The sequence below is a fragment of the Electrona antarctica genome (genome assembly GCF_951216825.1).
Source record: "Electrona antarctica genome assembly, chromosome: 16".
Taxonomy (NCBI): domain Eukaryota; kingdom Metazoa; phylum Chordata; class Actinopteri; order Myctophiformes; family Myctophidae; genus Electrona; species Electrona antarctica.
This window is the reverse complement of record NC_136797.1, coordinates 12,872,100-12,894,849: the sequence shown is the minus strand read 5'-3', so window position 1 is coordinate 12,894,849 and position 22,750 is coordinate 12,872,100. Positions and strand designations below refer to the sequence as shown.

General features: G+C 45.2%; 1 protein-coding gene across 1 annotated transcript in view; it reads right to left on the bottom strand.

The window, feature by feature from the left end:
• LOC306939789 (transmembrane protein 132C) overlaps positions 1–21,896 on the bottom strand; it is a 220,629-nt gene extending 198,733 nt beyond the window's left edge. The window contains exon 1 of the mRNA XM_079524487.1: positions 21,447–21,896. Within this exon, the coding sequence (XP_079380613.1) occupies positions 21,447–21,462 (16 nt within the window). The 5' untranslated portion in view covers positions 21,463–21,896. The remainder of the gene's footprint in view (positions 1–21,446) is intronic.
• Positions 21,897–22,750: the final 854 nt, after the last annotated feature.

The window sequence follows — 22,750 nt, the reverse complement described above, 5'->3', positions numbered from 1 at the left end:
TATTGAAGATAAAACACTGTCATTTGCACATTGCTGTTTGTATTGTAAATAGTTATTGTCCTATGTTTTGTGTGGCACCTTGACCAGAGCCAATGAATCGCTGTCCAGTCTCACAAGTGGTTTTGAGTGTGACTTATGAGAGAGTTGAGTAGAGAGAGTAGTACCATGGCTTTCTTAAGGACATCATAGCAAAGACACATGCATTGCTGTCAGAGGACATCTTATTGACAGTGGCACAGATCACCTGGTAGTAAATGAAAGTAGGTTCAATAAGAACGTCAGAGTATTAACTGACATACAGTAAATGGTAAATGGTGCATTTATATAGCGCCTTTATCCAAGGCGCTTTACATAGATTGTGCATTACATTCACCCATTCACACACACATTCATACACCGATTGCAGCGGAAGCCATGCAAGGTACCAACCAGCACATCGGGAGCAATTTGGGGTTCAGTGTCTTGCCCAAGGACACTTCGACATGTAGACAGGAGGAGCCGGGATTCGAACCGCCGACCCATGGATCATTGGACGACCTGCTCTACCTCCTGAGCCACAGCCGCCAAATATTGCTGCCATGAATTTTACTTAAAAGATAGCAATCATTGTCAAATCCTAAATTAACCACCACTTTTGCATATGCGCGCGACGCGTGCACGTACAGGTACAGTATGTGCATCCACATCTGCATGCATGCGTGTGTGAGTGCACATGGGTGCAGCTGTGTCACACAGAAACAAACAGGCATGTGTGCCTGTGAGCGAACATTATGCACGTGTTCCTATGCTTATAGGCAAGTGCTGCACTCACTCAATCAGTAAACATGCGTGTACACAGTACACACATACAACAACAACAACATTAATCATAACTTGTTTCAAGGAAGGACTTAGTGTTTCCAATTCAATGGCAGATATCATATGATGTGACCTGCCTGGGGTGTTCCAACAACATCCCCCCTTCTCAACACATTCCTCAACATTCTTCTTCATTACAATATGTTGCGACGCCGCAAGCGCAACCTGCACCCAATAAAATGTCCCATTAATCCATTGAGACCTGGAACGCATCCATGTCACGTTAGCGTTTAACCACATTAACCATTAACCCATTTTGGGGTGGGAACCCGTTTTGGTGTTTTAAACATTGTTATAATTTAGCTATTGAAAAATAGCAGATCTACAAGCTCATAGCGCGCCACCGAGTGGCGCGCTATGAACTTGTAGGTCTGCTATTTTTGAAAAATCGTTAAAATGTGCCTCAAATCTTTCCGAAAATTGTCATGATTTAGAAAACTTTTTTTTTTAAATTTCGACGTCAGGCCTGAATGGGTTAATTTCCTCAAGGCTAAGAATAGATCTATGTCTTGCAATCCTGATGCTGCTGAGGCATGGAATGAGCACAATGCAATGTTGCGCTGGCCTGAATTATCATATAAAGAGGAATAAAGATATAACATCTTTATTGCGTGCAGCCCCTCATCAGACCACTTGTGCACGCAACACAGCTGCACGCCTCAGAGTAAAAGAAAAATGATTTTCCCGCCGCGAGTTATTGAGTCACCACATAGCGCATACTCCTCGTTTATGAAGATGCACGTTATAATTAGTCTACTAAGACTCACTGATTGAATATTCAGCAGTCCAGATCTGTTGTTCGATACTGAGACAATGTGGGACGAAAACAAATGAATACACAGAGTGAAAGTGCAATTCTTAGTGTTAATATAACTCATATACGGTTGTACAAATTGAATCAAATTGGGCCACGTCCATTTAGTTCCATTTGTACAAATGACATTTCGGAACTGCTGTTTGATTGGCCCAGCCAAAACGCTGCGCTGCATACTTTGCATACGTTTCCAGGGTCTCGTTCATCTGAATGAATTAAAGAAATCACCACAGCTAATGACATATAATGCGCTTTTGTGAAGCCAATAACACATCCGAGTGTTGGATGTTAGGTTAAGTCACACAGCCACTTCACAACATAATGACGTGGGTATACAATGATGCTTAAAGCTCCTCAAATAACCGTCAACATCTCCATTTTATTTTCGTTTGGTTATTTAATGTCAAGAAGGAATGGTAACATCTTCTCACCGGATTGAAGTCAGAGAGCAGTTGTCAAGGCACAGCAGTGTCACACAGTGGCGCGCACAGACATTTAGAGGGGCAGGTGCTCAAGTGAAAAAAAGGGCACCTTGTGCAGCGCGTGGAACCGGCCGGTTGCCTTAAATAGTGTTAGATTTATAGATTTTGGGGCCTAAATAATATATTAGAAGCTTTTTTATCAAGAATTGATCAATGTCACCATGGTCCACATACTGTACACTGTCAAAAGAAATGTTTTTTTTTTCTTTTCTTTTTTCAAAAGGGCACATTGCTGTCCAGAAGGGAAAGTGTCTATCTGTGCACGCCACTGGTGTCACACACAGAACGGTAAACATGTGGCAAAGGCCCGGTGTCAGTTGCCATGCATGTCACAGACGATATAGCCTTTTTCCCATGTGCCGGCTCCAAGCCGTGGGAAAGTGAAATTGTGATTACGCACAGAATACTGTACATTGTGCAAGCGCAAGAGCTTATACTTCACACCACATGTCTGACGACCGCTGAGAAGCCTGTAATACCACACCTGCAGGGCTAGATTTAAGCCTCCAATCCCTGCTTTTATTCTAGCGCCGATAGAATAGTGCTAGTATAGAAAAGAAAAGAGAAAGAAAAACTGCCAGCCAGGTATTAATTAATTCTTCCGCCACCACTAGTGGTTATTTTAACCCATTCTGGACGGGAACCCCTTTTGGCGTTTAAAGCATTGCGTTATGCTTTAGCTATTGAAAAATAGCAGATCTACAAGCTCATAGCGTGGCGCGCTACAAGCTTGTAGGTCTGCTATTTTTGAAAAGTCGTGAAAATGTGGTGCAAATCTTTGAATATATATTCTTTCAGAGAGAATGTTTTTAACTCAAATCTTTGCTTCTGGGGGGGGGGGGGTCCCTGGAACTACAGGTGTGGGGGGGGGGGGGGGGGGGGTCGATGGCCAATTACATATAATTCTGGGGGTCCTTGACATTTTCACATTTTGACATTCTTTTTTTTACCTAAATGGGTTAAAGACCCACCGGACCTGAGACATGAACCGGATGTAAATAATGCTGCGTGGAGTGGCAGACGATCATCGTCATTTCTTTCACCCGAGCAAGACCTGAAAGTGAGGAAGGCACTTGCACGGAAGGCCCTGAGCGGCAGGACCAGTAGTATATGGAACTCCAACCTCCCCCGACAAATCAAACTCAGCTTCTTCTATGCAACGGTGGAGTCTGTTCTTCTATACGGCAGTGAATGCTGGACCCTGAAGCCAACCCTGCAGAAGTCTCTTGACGGGTGCTACACCAGAATGTTGGACCCTGAAGCCAACCCTGCAGAAGTCTCTTGACGGGTGCTACACCAGAATGCTGGACCCTGAAGCCAACCCTGCAGAAGTCTCTTGACGGGTGCTACACCAGAATGTTGCGTGCAGTACTTCAACATCAGCAAGACTGTACATGTTACCAACAAGATTCTGTATGAGGGAATACCAAGGGTGAGCCAGAAAATAGCAGAATGGAAAGGAGAATGAGACTAGCTAGGACACTGCCAAAAGATATCAAGAAATGCCAGCCAGCAAATTGGTGCTGTGGGAACCAACACACGGGCATCGATCACAAGGACGCCCCACACTAACATACGTGGATGTACTCAAGAACGACATAGGAGCGCAGAGTACCAACGAACTGGACAGATGTATGGAGAACCGTGATGACTTTAAGCGACGATGGAGGGCTCGTAAAATAATCTGAGATATTGTACATGTATTTTTGTAAATCCGTTGGCAAATGGAGACGGAGTTTTCACTTCTGGTCCAAATACCCCGACATAGCGACATGTTTCCTCATGCAGATTGGCTATACTTTCGGCATTTGATAACTTTGATATGTCCAAATGTTGGTGCTAAATTACACTAGACGGGCAAACACTGTCTTCTTAAAGTGAACGTTGTATGCTGGCCCCTGGAGCTGGGGTTTATGCTAACAGCTAGCGGTAGAGATAGAGTTAATGTGTTAATATAACTAAACTAAACTCTGGTTTTAGAAAAGCAGCAGGGTGCCTTTTCCTAGCTTTGATTTTAGCAGACATGACTTCTTGGTGAGTATACTGTAGCGCTGCTGGAGAAAAAGGCTCAGGTCATCAAAATCCTGTGAGTCCAGCACTCACACTGAGAGGGTCCACGCGGAAGGATGTACGAAAAACAGCTCTAAATGTAAATCCAATCTGATGAGGTCACCATAGAGTAAATTAATCAGATTTACACATGAAAGAGATCTGGCCTTGTACGACAAGGGATTGGAAATAGCACTAATTAGCCTAGGAATTCTCACAGCATGTGAGGCAGCATGGCAAGGTATATGAAAATCATCTCGACATACAGTCGGGTGCCACCGATATTGTCCCTTATCATTTGACCCATTTAGGCCTGAGCTCAAAATTTAAAAAAATCCTTCTAAATCCTCCAGTTTTCTAAAATAAATATTTTCACGATTTTTCAAAAATAGCAGACCTACAAGCTATGAGCTTGTAGATCTGCTATTTTTCAATAGCTAAATTATAACATGTTTAAAACACCAAAAGGGGTTCCCGCCCAAAATGGGTTAACTGTCCTTTTGCGCAGATCACGCAAACCTCAGCAAAAAGAAAAGGACAATATCGATGGCCTCCAACTGTATATGAAAATCATCTCGACATACACCATTTTACACATAATGATTCAGTATCTGGTGAACAGGTATTAATTAAAGGACAAGTTCACAGAATATAGTCACTTCGACTATTAATATACTGTGACATCTACTGTACTACAGCTTACTGGCCCCATCATCTTAGTTCTAACAGAAGGAGAGGTCTTTTTTACTAGCCTCTTGGGGCTAACACTTGCAGCTAATGATTTCAAACATGGATTTGGGGATTTACAAGGCAGTTGACTGAAAAGTTAAAAGGCACTATCCTATTTGGTTGCTATTTCATGGCAGTTTCAGCAAAAAACAGGGTCCGTTGCTCTGTCCATGGAGAGGTAAATAATATAACTATGTGAAAAGGACATTTATTGTGTGTCTCTTGTCTCTGTTTCATCCTAACTCTTAAGCCCTAACCACACCAAAGGCTCACCAATGCAACTCCTTGGGTCCAAACGGTTGCAAGGAGCTAAAACCGTCTTGACCCTTTGGTGTGGTTTAGGGCCGTTGATTTCCATGCGTTGAATCACTAGGGTGCAACGTGGGTCAATGTGCAACAAGACATATATCACACCGCAGGGACAACGCTAAAACCGCCATGACCCTTTGGTGTGGTTATAGGGCTTTAAACCATAGCTCGTACAATCATTATTTTCCCCCTGAAAGCCATGGCTCATGACGCAAGTCACGCAACCCACTTTGTGTTTTCTTTCTTTTCTTCTACCAATACTGGAGTCATGTGATCAATATGTATCAGTCAAATGATTCAGATTCCATTCCGTTGCCTCACTTAGGATCTCACATCAGAGAGATACAGATTTGAGTTGTGAGTGGCATCACATACATCGTATACACGGAGAAACGTTTGCAGGTCAGTTTGTGCAGTATATTAATGTCTCAGGTATACAACAGGGAAGGAAGAGACTGAAAGTTCTGACAGAAAGACTACCTCGGGCAGTGATGAGACATGAGCGGACCACATCAGCCTCTCCGTCTCCCTCATCAATTAACAAATAAAAGGCGGCACTCCATCCCATACTGTACCTCCACAGAAAGATGCAGGCATGCAGCCTCTGGAGAGCGCGAAATGTTGCATTTATGGAGATTTACATGCTCAGGCAGAGAGAGAAGTTCAATTACCTGCTGGAAAATGGCTGGCACTCAGTGTCCCTAGACCAGCACCAAGAGCCCACACAGAGCTCACTCTCCTGCAGCACAACAAAGGGGATTTCATGGTTCTGTTTAAATCCATGGATTTTGGCGATGTACTGTATCGGCTGCCCTGATATGGGCCTTTTAAGAACTAATTTATCCTCTATTACTAAGGCACCGAGCCCAGATCTGGCCCTGGGAAGGCCCGACGCAGCTCAGATATATCGCTTATGTGGAACACAACACATAAGCGATGATAGGACTGAAGTGGATGCTGTAAAACCAATGTGATTGCTTTGGATGCAAGAACCAACTTGGCATATAGATAAGATTATACAAGCACATTATGGGATACAAATGATCAGATAATCATCAGTATGAACCAATCGCTAAAGAGTCCCACTTTGGCCACGCCCCCCCCCCCCCCCCCCCCCCCCGCCATCTCAGAAAACGGCTGACACAACGGTTTGACATAACATTTGTGTTGTATGAGGGGGAGGGGCGCAGTCGAAATACAGCTACAAACCATGTGACTACCATTGGAAATGCATTGGGGCTGCCATGACACTACACAACATTCATCCAACAAGCATACAGTAATGCAGTAAAGGTCTGAGTGAGGCCATAGTGAGCTAGAAACTACTCACTATGTATATAGGGCTTACAAAGTAACTAAAGTTTTCAAATAAATCTAGTGGAGTAAAAGTACAATATTTGGATCCAAAATGTAGTGAAGTAGAAATGAAAGTATTGGAAATTGGAAATACTCAAGTAAAGTACAAATACCTCAAAATTGTACTTAAGTAGGCCTACAGTAGGCTACTTGAGTAAGAGCTTATAGTTACTTTTACACCACTGGGGCTCCTATACGCCATCAGTATGCAACTCAAGCAGTATACTGCTGACAGTGCAGCCATCGCAAGTATCACTGATACTTTCATCATTACACATATGAGGAAACACCGGTTTGGATAAGTTAAAAAAAAAAAAAAAAAAAGGAAAAGAAGGCAGAGGAAATGAGAGAGGGCAGGAGATTGATATCAGCTGGGAAAATTAGCGGGGGAGGAATGTAGGATCGGAAGATGATAATGATGAAGATCACTGGCCGTAGCTGAGGCTCCGCAAGCGATGCACCGTGGGGGGCCCCCGCAGCAGGGGGGGCCCCAGCAGGGGGGGCCTCACTCGCCCCCAAAGCTACAGCCAAACTCTAACCAACTAATTTTACACCCATTTTACATTTGAGATCAGCCCGGGGATAGTGACATCATCGCTGTCCGGTGTTGCGGATTGTCTGTGGGGGAGGTCCACGTGCTTCAATGTTTACATCTGTTCAGTCACTAGTCAGGAGGTATGGATTTACGAGCAGAGCAATGCGGAACGGGCTATTTTCCAAATCGCAGAAGGGGGTCATATTATGCAACATAGAAGATGGTATAAGCGAGTCTTCCGTGACGTTATATAGGCTATACACTGTGGCGAAAGGGCCCCGCCATCCTCCTTGCAGGGGGGGGGGGGGGGGGGGCATGGGATTTTGAGCTATATGCTAAGATTATTGTATATACAGTAGTGAGCAAGAACAATTTGGAAGGGTTGGGTTTCAGATAACGACAGAATAACAATTTGTGCTCGTAATTATTCTGTACGTATACGCGCTATACGCAGATTACCTTATCTGACAAATTGTGATTAAGTACGTTTGACATTGTGTAACTAAACTATAAACACACACAACACACATGCACACACGTGCACACACATGCACAGACGTGCACATTACACTGTATAAATAGTTCACGCCTCACACAGACACGACCATTGAAGCTCTAAACAAATGCCCGTTGTCGCACAGATTACAATCTTCTGACCAAATAAAGTCGATTATTACATGGCTTGGTTGAATGCTTCATTCCGATTGGTCAATCGCTGAATTCAGCGGTGAGTTATGTCTTGATAATGACCGCTCTGCTGTATAACAGACCTCTGCCTAATCAAACCCTCTGAGCATGCAGTTGATTTACTGCCGTTTCCAACATGACAGCCATGTAAACACACACACACACACACTAGTGACACACAATGTCATTTACAGCTAAACATTGCTCTCAAAAATGTTTTTGAAAACATTTGAGCAAGAAATAGACGAAGCAGTACCCGAAAATGGATTCTATTTGATCAACTCACTTCCTTGTTTTCCGACAGTGCTGCCTCCAGCCCTGCAGCAGCCAGCGCAAAGTTCCGCAAACTTATGGAATACTTTTTTTGTTGTGTTTTGGGTCAATGTATTAATTTATGTTAGGTAGCCATGTAATAATGTTAAACTCCCCGTCTGTGAATTATCTCCCGACAATGACCACCTAGCCAGATATTATCCCTAACTTAACACATATGATGCTGCTTACTAGAAATTGACCGATACCAGTGGCTCTCAATTTTGACTACAGGTGAAATGAAATGAAATGAAATGAGGGCATATTTACCCAGGGTATCTGGGCTAAGCTCAAGAACTTGTTTCCAGCCAGGCCCTGCTCATAGAACACATTTCATCGTAGTGGTTGATGCCTTGTTCAAGGGCATTTCAGCGGTGGTAATTTTTAACGTGTCGGACGGCTGGTTCGAACAGGGAACCTTCCGGTATCTAGACCGCGCCGCTATCCGTTCGGCCACCGCTGCCACCTCAGGTGGCCTTATAGCGCCCCACAAATTGATCAATATCTACTGTTGATTCTCCTGGCCAGTGGTCACAGTGTACTAAACGCCAAAATAAACACATGGATATAGCTTGTATTACGCTTCACAAAACATAATGCTCTGCTGTTCACTTTCCATATTCTGCAGTTTAGCCAATATTTAGTAGGCAACAAAGTCTTATGCACACCTGAGTGCACAAAGACCCGCACACCGTCTGCACTTACGAACACTTTATTTAAGGGATGCCTGGAGAAGGTCTTTGACCGAAATGTTGCCTAAATAAAGTGTTCGTATTGCAACAAGTGCAGACGGTCTTTGTGCACTTGTGCATTTTTTCTGAAGCCAATATTTAGTAAAATACTAAGCAAATAAAATCTCAATCTGTTTATCAGTGTGGATGAAGTGCTGTGTGTCTCAGCTGACTTATTTTTATATAACCATTTAAACACCTATACGGATATAGGTTATGGAGGATGGAAATCATATTTCTAATACCATTTTTTTTATTGGTTGGAGCTCTCAGCAATGTTTACCTCTCTTGGGGCAGTGTAGCTGAAAATTGGTAAGGGAATTGAGTCTTGGTTTGGGAATCACATTTCTAAAAGGTGTGGAATGGTTTCCCCTCAGTTTGCGATACCGAAGTGTCTATCAAGTTTCAAATTAAAATGCACCTGCAGTGTTCTTTCCCTTCCAGTGAAAATACATACAAATAAATAAATAAAAAGTTGCTATAGTTTTGTTTTGTGTTTAGCCGTTGTTCTGGGCTGGAAGTTGGCATTTTATTTTTGTGTGTGTTTTGTTTTGTTTGTCTTGCTTATGTTTTCTGACAATGACCCAGGGTGGGATGTCAATCAATGGAAGTAGCTCTGAATTCCCTCAGTTATAGAGAACTAGACAACCAGGCAATAAAACAGAGTTGAAACAACCCAGGGTATAACGTGAAGCGACAATGACAGACAGACAGCCGAGACAGGGACAGAGAAAGAGACAAACCGAGGTAAAAGTAACTGTCTCTCCACAGTATTTGTATGGCAATAGAGCGTCGCAGTCCCGCCCCCTCGAGAGGCCCGGAAAATAATTCCCCGTTCATTTTCCTCATAGACTTTTCCAAAAGTATTTATTTAAAGACGACAAAGCCAACTCGAGTTGTGACAAATCATGACAATAAACACAATGTTTTGGGCCGAACAAATAATTAGAAAGAAGACAAAAACGGCAGGTTACAACACTTTTTGTGTTGTTTTTCTTCTTTGTAATTATCTGTTTGCTTAAAAGGTCTTTAAATAAATACTTTTTGAAATGTCTATGGGTAAAAAACAATGCATTGGGAATTATTTCCTGGGCCCTGCGTGGTCATGAAAGGGGGCGGCACTGCGACGCTCTATGTGACCAGGGGTGCCAGAATAATTACGGAAGGAGGAGGAGCAACAATTATATGTATGCGAGTGCAATCTGTGCACGGGTGTAGTGCTAAAGTATGAGATCACGTCCGGGGAGTATCCTTGTATAGGCCTGGCCTGCCGTGTTGGGGGGGATGCACAAAAAAAAGTAGAGAAAGCACTCAAAGCAGGACAGGTTGATTTTTGGTTGTTTGGTTCAGACAGAAAGCAACTACCAGTAGATAAATATAATTTCATGTAACTATCCAAGCAACAGAGTCATCAACTCTGAGGCATTGAGTGGGTTAACAGAGACCCTGCTCATACGCATACTGTACATGCAACACCTCCACCTAACACACACACAAACACACACGCACATACTGTATTAACTACTATATATGATGATTTCGGGTGTGCCAGTACAGTACAGTAGAGGGTACAGTAGAGGGACCGGCACACGGTAACTGTCATTTCTCAACCGTTCTCGGACGCGGGGCGGCTCGCCGGAACCGGGCCGGCACCCTGGGTGCGTTCCTGTGGGAACGCACCCAGGGGACCCCCTCTAAAACGAGTTGATACAACTCAAGGGGCTATCCTCTAAAGAAATACAATTTCAATATATATAACCCCCACACGGAGTTGCACCACTCACTTCACACGGGTGTGATTTTTTATGCACACCTATACAGTACAGAACGACGAGAAGACCGAGGGCTGATCAACCGTCATAGAAGAAAAGTAAAGTCGTAGAAAATGCAAAGAAACGTTAATTTGGGAAACACTGACGGGTGACACTTGGCCAACACATATCCTAATGAAGTCAAACTGGGTCAAATTATTACTTTTGTATCTTTGTTATAAAATATTTCCTCCCGAGTGCCCTGCTGTTTCCATTCAACCTGAATCCTAAAACACTTATCCTGTCTTGGGTAATGCCAGGGAGACTCATATACCATCTTCACCGGCAGCGCGTGTGGAAACCAGACAGAATATAAACAAGGAGATTGACATGAAATGACACATGCCCTCTCTTTGGAGAAAATTCTAATATTTCTCGGCTTCCTGCGACAAGCTATGCCAAAAACTTACAACACTCTCCAGTGAAGTCAAACAGTGTGAGGCCAACCCAGTGGGAGATAGAAGCCCTGATAACATAATGCTTGAGTGTAAAAAATAATTAAACTCACTCTTTTTATTTAACTGGATTGCATCTCTTTGGTCTCCCCCCCCCCACCACACCACACACACACACTCTGCTCTGTCTGGACTTTCTGATTTTCCCTTTGCTTTGGATTGAGTGTTCTGTTAGTTATGCTAATGTCTCCATACCTGCCCAGCTGGATGCCTGAGACATTGTTTGTCCATGGAGATTTGTACTCTGTGTGCGTGCGTGCGTGCGTGCGTGCGTGCGTGCGTGCGTGCATGCCGAAAGCATACCTGCGTCAAAGACTGTGACTAATATTACACACAAGCTTTCATGTGATGACTGTGTATGCATGTTTGAGTGGATCTTCCAGTGCCAGCCATGGGCAAAAGTCTGCAGCGTTCCCCAAGCTCCAGCTTCTTCCCAGAGAGAAGAAAGGAAACAGGGATGTTTCATCTTGATGTCGGGAACATAATGCTCTGTTCCTCTTTCTTCCCCTCCAGTATCTGATCACATTGAAATGTCTTGTGAAACTAAACTTTTCACCAAATATTCGCCGGCTAATAATGACGTTCCCAGGGAAAAGGATGATAGGGTTCAGAATGATACTTTGCCGTTGTTGAACTTTCAAATAATATTAGAACAATATGAGGACACTATCAAACTGACCTTAGGCTGGCCCAAATATCACAGTTAAAACAGTTTCCCTCCTGGGGCGCGCGCACACACGCACACACTTTTGGACCATATTATCAAATTGTCAAGCAGGAGAAACACTATCTTGATACACGGGCGGGCAGCCAATATTTGTGGTTGACTGTCCATGAACTCGGCAGTATGTGTGAAAATATTCTGTGTTACTAAACAATTGCATTAACAGGCTGCCATCAAAAGGACGCGTGCGCGCGCACACACGCACGCACGCACGCACGCACACACGCACGCACACACGCACACACACACACACACCTGTGCATTTATAGATATAGTTTTGGTCTTTTGAACCATATTTTCAAATTGTCATGCGAGAGAAACAATATCTACATTGGGCAGCCAATATTTGTGCGTGATTGTCTGCATGAACTCACGTGAACTCGGCAGTATGTGTGAAAGTATTCTGTGTAACTAAAACAATTGCATTAACAGGCTGTCATCAAAAGGAGGACTGTACAGCCGGCCCGCACACTAGCCTAGCATCTCTCCTGGGGATGCAACTGTCACAAAGGTTGGCTGCCTGTGTGAATGCAATCTTAACCCATTCAGGCCTGACGTCGAAATTAAAAAAAAAAAGTTTTCTAAATCATGACAATTTTCGGAAAGATTTGAGGCACATTTTAACGATTTTTCAAAAATAGCAGACCTACAAGTTCATAGCGCGCCACTCGGTGGCGCGCTATGAGCTTGTAGATCTGCTATTTTTCAATAGCTAAATTATAACAATGTTTAAAACACCAAAAGGGGTTCCCGCCCCAAAATGGGTTAATGGTTAATGTGGTTAAACGCTAACGTGACATGGATGTGTTCCAGGTCTCAATGGATTAAGCCTGAGTTATACTTAGTTGCACAGGGTGTTGTTCACCGACAATAGCTGGTCTACAGCCAGCAGCACGACACCTTGTGAGCAGAGCTTGAAGATTACGTGTGTGCGACACCCGTATATATATACGCAACTACGCATCACTCAGGATTAAATAAAGTCACAAAGGGTTTTACTGGGCAGTTGTGTAAATGCGTATGATGTGTAAAATACTAGCTCACTCTAATACTGCATGCAGACTGAGTGTATATGGACTTCAGCCGTCTGACAATGGATTCCATTTACACGTACTGCCTTGTTTTATGACTCTGGTCAACTATAGGCTTACTATTTTGTCCTGTGTGGACAACCATATAGAGCAGTGGTTTTCAACCAGTGGTCCGGGGACAACCAGTGGTTCCAGATGGTCCCCATGCAGATATATGATGGAGTTGGTAACCAAATGGACCCTTTTATAGATCTTTTACTCTTGAGAGCGTAAAATGAAACCAAATGGACCCTCTCGAGAGTTAAATTATTGTGCATTATTGTGCATTATTGTGCATTACTTAAAGCTGCTATAAGCAATAATGTCAAAATTTTAATGACTTTTTCTTTTTTGGTATTCAGACGGCCAGCACTGGGTAGAACGCTCCCAAAAAATGTAGTCTCTGTGACACATCTAGGGGCCGCAATCTGCATTCAAAGATTTTCCTATAGAAGCTTTGTCATTGTCTGCTTCCCGATTGGTTAGTCATTGCGACCGGGTTTTGTTCGACCAATGACAAAGCTCCTATAGGAACATCTTTGAATGCAGATTGCGGCCCATATAGATGTGTCACAGAGACTACATTTTTTTGGGAGCGTTCTACCCATTGCTGTATGTCTGAAAAAAAATAAAAAAAAGTCATTAAAATGTTGACATATTATTGCTTAGTCTACACAATTAGAGAATGTAGAAGAATTGTTATTTTGATCAATGTTTGCCTGTTGCCTCTTATTGTGGACAAAATCTTATCCAATGACGACAAAATATTCTAAGTTTTGGGTTCTGACCATAGACTGTAAAATTCTGACTGATCTCATCCAATGGTGGTCCGTTCGTGGCGCAAATGCAGAATAAATAATGGGCCTTGATGTGAAAAGGGTTGAATGAAAACCACTGATATAGAGAAACAGTGATGGAGTCGGGGAGTTCATATATACGGGGAAGTCCTACAAAGTCAGGTTATTCCACAAGCTCCTAGCTTATTCTTTAAGAAGAATGAAGGCCCGCTGACCCCTCCCCACAATGGAACCAGGAGACGTCTCAAAACCATCTGGTATAATATCCCCCGAGACTCAGCTCACTGGTTGGTAAAATGAAAGCTGAGACCTTACAGTCTGAGTGGAAGTGGAGCTTTGTGTGTGTGTGTGGCGTGTGTGTGTGTGTGTGCGTGTGTGCGTGCGTGCGTGCAGCCGTGCGCGCGTAGGCTGCAGTTTACTCTGGACATACATGGGGGGGAGGGGGGGGGGGGGAGGAGTGCTGTCCGATACACACTGGTGCACACATATTTCATGGTCAATCTGAGCCCACCCTTCTTTTACATGTTAACGTATCGTATCATAGTGGCTTCAGATATCCATCCTTCTATTCAAATTCATGAACATGTGCCTGTCTGTCTGTCTGTGTACCTGTCTGTCTGTGTACCTGCCTTTCTGTGTACCTGTCTGTCTGTGTACCTGTCTGTCTGTGTACCTGTATCATGGGCATAACCCGTGGACCGTCTGACCGATCTACGTCAAAGTTGCCGTGTGTCGCAGTCTCGCTGATGACCCAGGAATGTGTTGTGCCAAGTGGGAATGTGTGTGTGTGTGTATGTATGTATGTGTCTCTCTCACACACACACACACACACACACACACACACACACACACACACACACACACACACACACACACACACACACACACACACACACACACACACACACACACACACACACACACACACACACACACACACACACACACACACACACACACACACACACACACACACAGCATATACAGGCCATGGCCCAACAATAGACACATAGTCCAATCCTCAGTGTTTCATTTAACTCTGCAATGGAACTCTTAGATATAGCAATACGTTTGCAATGAGAACATTACACTCAAAGTTGACTTCACACCTGTTGATCCCGACCATGTAACTGCATGGGGCTGCATTCTATACCTTGGATCTACAGTGTTATATCACAGAACACATTTTGAGAAAACGATCAGCCCCAAATGTACTTCAAACAAAATGAATAATGTCATGGTTGTCTGCATTGAGAGGTTAGTCATCTACTGCAGTGGTTCGCAACCTGTGGGTGGGTGGGGGGGGTGAAGTGATTAAGACAATTTTAATACCTAAACTGAGTGGTGCAGTGACGTCACACACTAACCATAGCAACCATGCTCACCCGTACATGGCCCCACGTACAGGTACACACATACATAGACACATACATACAGACAAAGCTGGTTGTTGGAGTGGTTTGCACCACTCAAAAAGAAATAAGGCCATTATTGCATCAACAGTAAACAACAGACTATAGGCTACTATAAATCCTGGTCCAAAATTGGCCAAATTGTCAAATAATATAAGAAAGAGCCAATTGTGAAACTAGCATTTTTTTCCCACAATATTTATCTGTGGAACGGAGTCAAACTAAATGTAATTTACAATTCCAAACGCTTGTCAGGGTGGCGGGGTCCCCAGTTCAGGGTTCTTGTCAGGGTGGCGGGGTCCCCAGTTCAGGGTTCTTCTGCAGGGTGGCGGGGTCCCCAGTTCAGGGTTCTTGTCAGGGTGGCGGGGTCCCCAGTTCAGGGTTCTTGTCAGGGTGGCGGGGTCCCCAGTTCAGGGTTCTTGTCAGGGTGGCGGGTCCCCAGTTCAGGGTTCTTGTCAGGGTGGCGGGGTCCCCAGTTCAGGGTTCTTGTCAGGGTGGCGGGGTCCCCAGTTCAGGGTTCTTGTCAGGGTGGCGGGTCCCCAGTTCAGGGTTCTTGTCAGGGTGGCGGGGTCCCCAGTTCAGGGTTCTTGTCAGGGTGGCGGGGTCCCCAGTTCAGGGTTCTTGTCAGGGTGGCGGGGTCCCCAGTTCAGGGTTCTTGTCAGGGTGGCGGGGTCCCCAGTTCAGGGTTCTTGTTAGGGTGGCGGGGTCCCCAGTTCAGGGTTCTTGTCAGGGTGGCGGGGTCCCCAGTTCAGGGTTCTTGTCAGGGTGGCGGGGTCCCCAGTTCAGGGTTCTTGTCAGGGTGGCGGGGTCCCCAGTTCAGGGTTCTTGTCAGGGTGGCGGGGTCCCCAGTTCAGGGTTCTTGTCAGGGTGGCGGGGTCCCCAGTTCAGGGTTCTTGTCAGGGTGGCGGGGTCCCCAGTTCAGGGTTCTTGTCAGGGTGGCGGGTCCCCAGTTCAGGGTTCTTGTCAGGGTGGCGGGGTCCCCAGTTCAGGGTTCTTGTCAGGGTGGCGGGGTCCCCAGTTCAGGGTTCTTGTCAGGGTGGCGGGGTCCCCAGTTCAGGGTTCTTGTCAGGGTGGCGGGTCCCCAGTTCAGGGTTCTTGTCAGGGTGGCGGGGTCCCCAGTTCAGGGTTCTTGTCAGGGTGGCGGGGTCCCCAGTTCAGGGTTCTTGTCAGGGTGGCGGGGTCCCCAGTTCAGGGTTCTTGTCAGGGTGGCGGGTCCCCAGTTCAGGGTTCTTGTCAGGGTGGCGGGGTCCCCAGTTCAGGGTTCTTGTCAGGGTGGCGGGTCCCCAGTTCAGGGTTCTTGTCAGGGTGGCGGGTCCCCAGTTCAGGGTTCTTGTCAGGGTGGCGGGGTCCCCAGTTCAGGGTTCTTGTCAGGGTGGCGGGGTCCCCAGTTCAGGGTTCTTGTCAGGGTGGCGGGGTCCCCAGTTCAGGGTTCTTGTCAGGGTGGCGGGTCCCCAGTTCAGGGTTCTTGTCAGGGTGGCGGGGTCCCCAGTTCAGGGTTCTTGTCAGGGTGGCGGGGTCCCCAGTTCAGGGTTCTTGTCAGGGTGGCGGGGTCCCCAGTTCAGGGTTCTTGTCAGGGTGGCGGGTCCCCAGTTCAGGGTTCTTGTCAGGGTGGCGGGGTCCCCAGTTCAGGGTTCTTGTCAGGGTGGCGGGGTCCCCAGTTCAGGGTTCTTGTCAGGGTGGCGGGGACCCCAGTTCAGGGTTCTTGTCAGGGTGGCGGGGTCCCCAGTTCAGGGTTCTTGTTAGGGTGGCGGGGTCCCCAGTTCAGGGTTCTTGTCAGGGTGGCGGGGTCCCCAGTTCAGGGTTCTTGTCAGGGTGGCGGGGTCCCCAGTTCAGGGTTCTTGTCAGGGTGGCGGGGTCCCCAGTTCAGGGTTCTTGTCAGGGTGGCGGGGTCCCCAGTTCAGGGTTCAGGTCAGGGTGGCGGGTCCCCAGTTCAGGGTTCTTGTCAGGGTGGCGGGTCCCCAGTTCAGGGTTCTTGTCAGGGTGGCGGGGTCCCCAGTTCAGGGTTCTTGTCAGGGTGGCGGGGTCCCCAGTTCAGGGTTCTTGTCAGGGTGGCGGGGTCCCCAGTTCAGGGTTCTTGTCAGGGTGGCGGGGTCCCCAGTTCAGGGTTCTTGTCAGGGTGGCGGGGTCCCCAGTTCAGGGTTCTTGTCAGGGTGGCGGGTCCCCAGTTCAGGGTTCTTGTCAGGGTGGCGGGGTCCCCAGTTCAGGGTTCTTGTCAGGGTGGCGGGGTCCCCAGTTCAGGGTTCTTGTCAGGGTGGCGGGGTCCCCAGTTCAGGGTTCTTGTCAGGGTGGCGGGGTCCCCAGTTCAGGGTTCTTGTCAGGGTGGCGGGGTCCCCAAGGCTGAGAACCACTGATCTAGTGCATTGGTTCCCAAACTTTTTCATGTCAAGGACCCCCACATTTTAAAATAGAAAAGGAGAGGTCGCACAGCTCGTATAGTCACGATGCCAAAAATACTTTGTATTGGGTTTCCAACGTTTCGACAAACAAATTGCCTCCTTCAGGGGAATCATATACCCTGAAGAAGGCAATTTGTTTGTCGAAACGCCCCAAAAAAAAAGGATTTTTGGCATTGTGACTACGAGCTGTGCTACCTCTCCTTTCTATTTTAAAGTTTGTCTCCATACTCTTGATGTGCGCTCCTATACCTTTTTGATTGCCTTGAAGGACCCCCAAATTGACACTAATTAGCCCATATGAAAATATATGCCAGGGACCCCCATAAGAGAAGATTTGTACGGCTCTAGCAGTGATTCAACTGCTAACTCAATTAACTCTGAGAGTGTACAAAATGGAACCAAACAGGAATGTTTGTGTGTGTGTGTGTGTGTGTGTGTGTGTGTGTGTGTGTGTGTGTGTGTGTGTGTGTGTGTGTGTGTGTGTGTGTGTGTGTGTGTGTGTGTGTGTGTGTGTGTGTGTGTGTGTGTGTGTGTGAGTGTGTGTGTGAGTGTGTGTGTGTGGTTACAGACCCATAAGGGTTCCATTTGGTTCCAAACTATAATTTAGCTGGGGACCCCCTGGAACTCCCTCAAGGACCCCTGGGGGTCCCCGGACCCCACTTTGGGAACCACTAGTGGACTGGCCTAATGCATCAAACTGGTAATTAAAATGAAAACCAGTTATCTGCTCTATGCTTTAAGTGTTGCCCCCGCTGAGCCATGACACCATGTTTCATCCTATGCCAATGTCATGTTTATTCTGTCACATCTTATAAATATATAATCCTGCATGCCTCAGATAAAAAAAAAAAAAAAAAGTACATTATTGCAACTAACTAAAAGAAAGCATATCTTGATTTGGAAATGCAGACGTTCCCAGCCATTCTCCATCATGCCAGTGCTGAACTTTTGCACAGTATAAAATAAGCAGTGTTAATGTATTTGTAACTCCTATAGACCGCGAGAGCGTTACCAAAGTAACATTTGTACACTCTTAAATTAGCACTTTTGTTTAGGCACTCACCTCTGCACACTAGGAGCAAAGCGAGCCCCATGATCCACGGCACTGACCCGATGCCACGACGAAGACTCATCTTTTCTACCATCCCCAAAGTTGATCCGATGGGGAGAGAGAGAGAGAAGTGCGCCGTTACGTGCGGCAGCTCCAACCGCTAGAGATATTCCTTTGGTATAGAGACCGTCACAACTCAGCCTACATAGGATTTATTCTCTCGCATGTGTTCCGTCTAGGACAAAAGTGTTGCATTCTGTGCCCTATACGACCATCACATAGGCTACGTTAAAGGGAAGAATGGATCATTACAGTCGCTATAGTTACGACCACTTGGTTCCACGCGGAAAAAGGGGAGATGCGATGCGATGTGGACATGAAGAAAAGAAAGAAGAAAAAAAAAACAATGTCCCGGTTACGTTTGTTTCACTCCAACAATGGCTAAACTAATGAACTTTGAGCATTCGTTTGGGGCTTATTAGTCTACCATTTAGCCTGCACGGTGCGTTTTCAGCTCAGCCAGGGATAAAAACAGGTGCTCATTGGTTGCGCAGGAGACACGTTGCCTATCTCGTATATCAGTCAGTCATCAACCAAAAAACGATAGTTTCACGTTAGATCGGTCCAAGTGCGCGTTGGTGTATATTCTTATTAAGTAGACCCTCAGCTCAGAGGTCCATATAGGAGTCATAATAATAATAATAATAATAATAATAATAATAATAATAATAATAATAATAATAATAAGAAGAAAACAATGCGCTGCCAATTATCATCCGTGAAATATAGCCATTACGACTATTTAGAGTAGGCTATAGCCTACCCTTAGTACCCTATAAGCCTATAAGTACAGCTAGAGCAAGAAAACTATAGTCTCCCCCCCTTGAAGTCTTTTCACGCAGTTAAATTATCCGGTAAATTACATATAGCTTGTAAACCATTCATCTTGATCATGCAAGTATAACCTACCTATACCTACACTATACGACGTAGGGCTATAGTCACTTCAAATCCGATTATGGCATCAAAACCACTGCTTCTGTTGTGATTAGATGTTCTTACAACAACGAAGAACAAAATTAAGTCCACTGTTGTAGAGCAAGTTTCTATATCTTTCCCTTGAAGCTGTATGAATGCGCCGCAGCTAATTTATTGTTCCCGGAGTCATGAGTTTTTCCACGGTCTAGAGATAAATCAACTGCGGGTATTAATAATATGACAAGTCTCATGTTGCAACATTTTAAGAAATAGTCCCAACTTTCACGCCCTGCACGAAGAGGAGCAAATCTCAGGTGAATAAAGTCTTGTGCTGCTGCACGTCGCTCACATCCAGGACTATAGTGGGCGTGAGGTGGAAAGAAATGATGCACTGTACTCATGAGGACTGGATCGGCACAGGGGGTTTGCGGGCTTCACGTCAGCAATTGTTTCATGCAATCCCGAGCTCTTTTCATATAGGTTAAAACAATAAGACATATCATTTAATTAATATAGGATAGGAAATACTTCACTGCGCCATGATTTCAATTCACAATTTGAACATTGTGAGTGACAGCAGTCTGAGGCAACAGATGCTCCTATCCAGTATCCACATAGCACGACTGGCTTATATAGGCTACAAGTATAAGTGCCATCCATGAACATTTGCCAAACTGAATAACAACTTGCCCAGGAATTAGAGTGAATGACAACAATGGCCATGCTGAGACCTTAAAGTAAATTGGTTCTCATGGCTTGCCGCAAACGAAATTATTTAGAAATTAGGTTGTTTCTTGTTTAATCCACTGTGCCTTTGCTTTTCATCATGGAATAAAGCTTGGTGCACACGTCTTTATGCACGTGTATATAGGCCTATATCTATATGTCATTGCCTACTATAGCCTATAGAGTCTAGGCTTAGTATTAAGCCCATTTGGATTTCGATAACTCAGAAAGAAAACATTCCAGGCATGCCTCTAAAGACTTTGAACAAGCGTGTGCATGCATGCCATCTTTATCTTATCTTGCAGGGATGGCTATAAAATACAAAGTGTTTGAAACTGAAATGCATCAATATAACATTAATGTCCATTATAAAATAAAACATATGAAAAAGCAGAAAACAGAGGTATAGAGCCGGGGAATGAAACATTGGCCTTCTGCCAGCCTTAGATGAGGAAAGTCCCCTGGACATTTTTGTGTTATCCGACTAACGTATTCAATCAATCAATCAGTGATTCGTAGCCTAATTATACTGCAAAAAGGCTATACCTATGACAATTCCAGGAGGGAACTAAAATCCAGCCTTATATAGCATTGCAACGAGCAAAACCCACGGAATTGAGTGAGAGTCACAGTCTAAAAAACCCAAAAAACTGCTAAATTAAGCACAATGCAAATTCACTTCACAAATAAAACGCCATCAATCATGGAGCGCGCACGCACGCTGCACTTCAGCAGAATAAAAACAAACAGGCCAGGGAAGAGAAAAACGCGCGGCAGCAGACAGACAGACAGACAGACAGACAGACCCCCCCACCTACACACACAAACCCAACAAAATGTCATGTAAACCCAAGCCTAGACATCATCACGGCTGAGTAGCGCAGACACAGCCAAGCAACCCTCAGCGACAGTCAGTCAGTCACTTCAGCACCACGGACAGCAGCAAGCCAGTCACTTCAGCACCACGGACAGCAGCAAGCCGCTGCAGTGCACAGCAGCAGCTGTTGAGTGCGGACTAGGGTAAAATTGTACAGATTGACAGGTAATTCTGCACCGTGTCCCCCCCCCCCAATAAACGTAACAATAGCTACACAAAAACAGCGGGGGGGCACCAAGCAGCAGTGAGTGGCCAGAATACAATCAGTCGGCACGGTAATAACTTACCCTTTGATGATCGCATTTACTTGAAAACTGTCCATCCTCCCTGCCTTTTTTGTCTGAAGTGGATTGATGGCGGGGTCATTGCATGCAACTGGTCCTTTGTTGCTTTTTAGCTTATAGGCTAATGCCATCCGTGATTTTCTTCTCGGTGGATATTCCTCGAGTTTTCTCCACGGAAACAGTGGACAGTGGACACATTATTGTATAGGTCAGGACGACCTGGAAGAGGCATGTGACAGTGTGCACACTTGTGCCATGTATATGGTTCCTTTCAGTTATTTTTTGAGGAGTTGGGGGGGGTGATCCAATTAGTTCCAAGTATGCACCATAGCTGTCCATTAAACTTGAATTAAAGGCAGCATTGTAGATAATAAGAGCATCAGGAAGTTGGCCACTATAAGTTTAAGCAGGTTTTTAAGCGTTTTGATGGCGATGGCAGGATAACCTCCCATCAGAAAATAAAATCTTTGGGCCCAGGACGAGGACGAGCACTTTCTTATCCAAAAACAATGCAGTAGGCCCTAGCCTAGACTAGGCTAAGCTATTTTTGCTTCCTGTTTGGTCGAATTGAGGATAGGCTGCGCTGCATTTCAAGCAGTCCCAGCTGCAACAAATCAAGCTCTGCATGGGTGGGTCTTAGTATAATTAAACCCAACTTTTCAATAAAGGTTAACCTGAAAATGACGTGGAAATCCCAGTGAACCACAACAATATACCCAGTTTTAGGGATGAGGACTGTATTTTATTTGACGCATAATAATATATAGGCAATGTCATTGCCTATATAGTCAGCAGAATATTCTGATAAGATGTATTATTTTTTTCTCCTTTCCCCAAAGTGCTTTACAATAATTGAATATGCTTCACTCCACGCATTCACATTGTCAGCAGCGAGTCAGCCAGACAGGCAGCAACACGTATACGGACATGCTCTACTTTCTTTCAGTGCTGTTGTTGACTGTCTTGCTCAAGAACACTTAATTGACAACGCCAGGGGGAGCGGATAACCAACCGGACCTCCTGCTAAGTCACTCATCATTACGCGGGCGGCTGGCCCCTCTTCTGGTCAATTCTTCTCTACCACTCTGCACTGTCTCTACTTCAATTCTCAGATAGTTCCTCGCTTCCTCACTTTCAATCTGAAGTCTTGTTTACAGTCGCTAATAATACCTGTTGAGCTGCCCTGGATAGCTCAAGAGAACCAACAGTGCCCCCTGTTGGGAACAACCAGCTGACATGAGCTTCCTATCTCAGAATCAGAAGAGAAAGTGTGGTATTAAATCTCAACATAATAACGTAATATAATT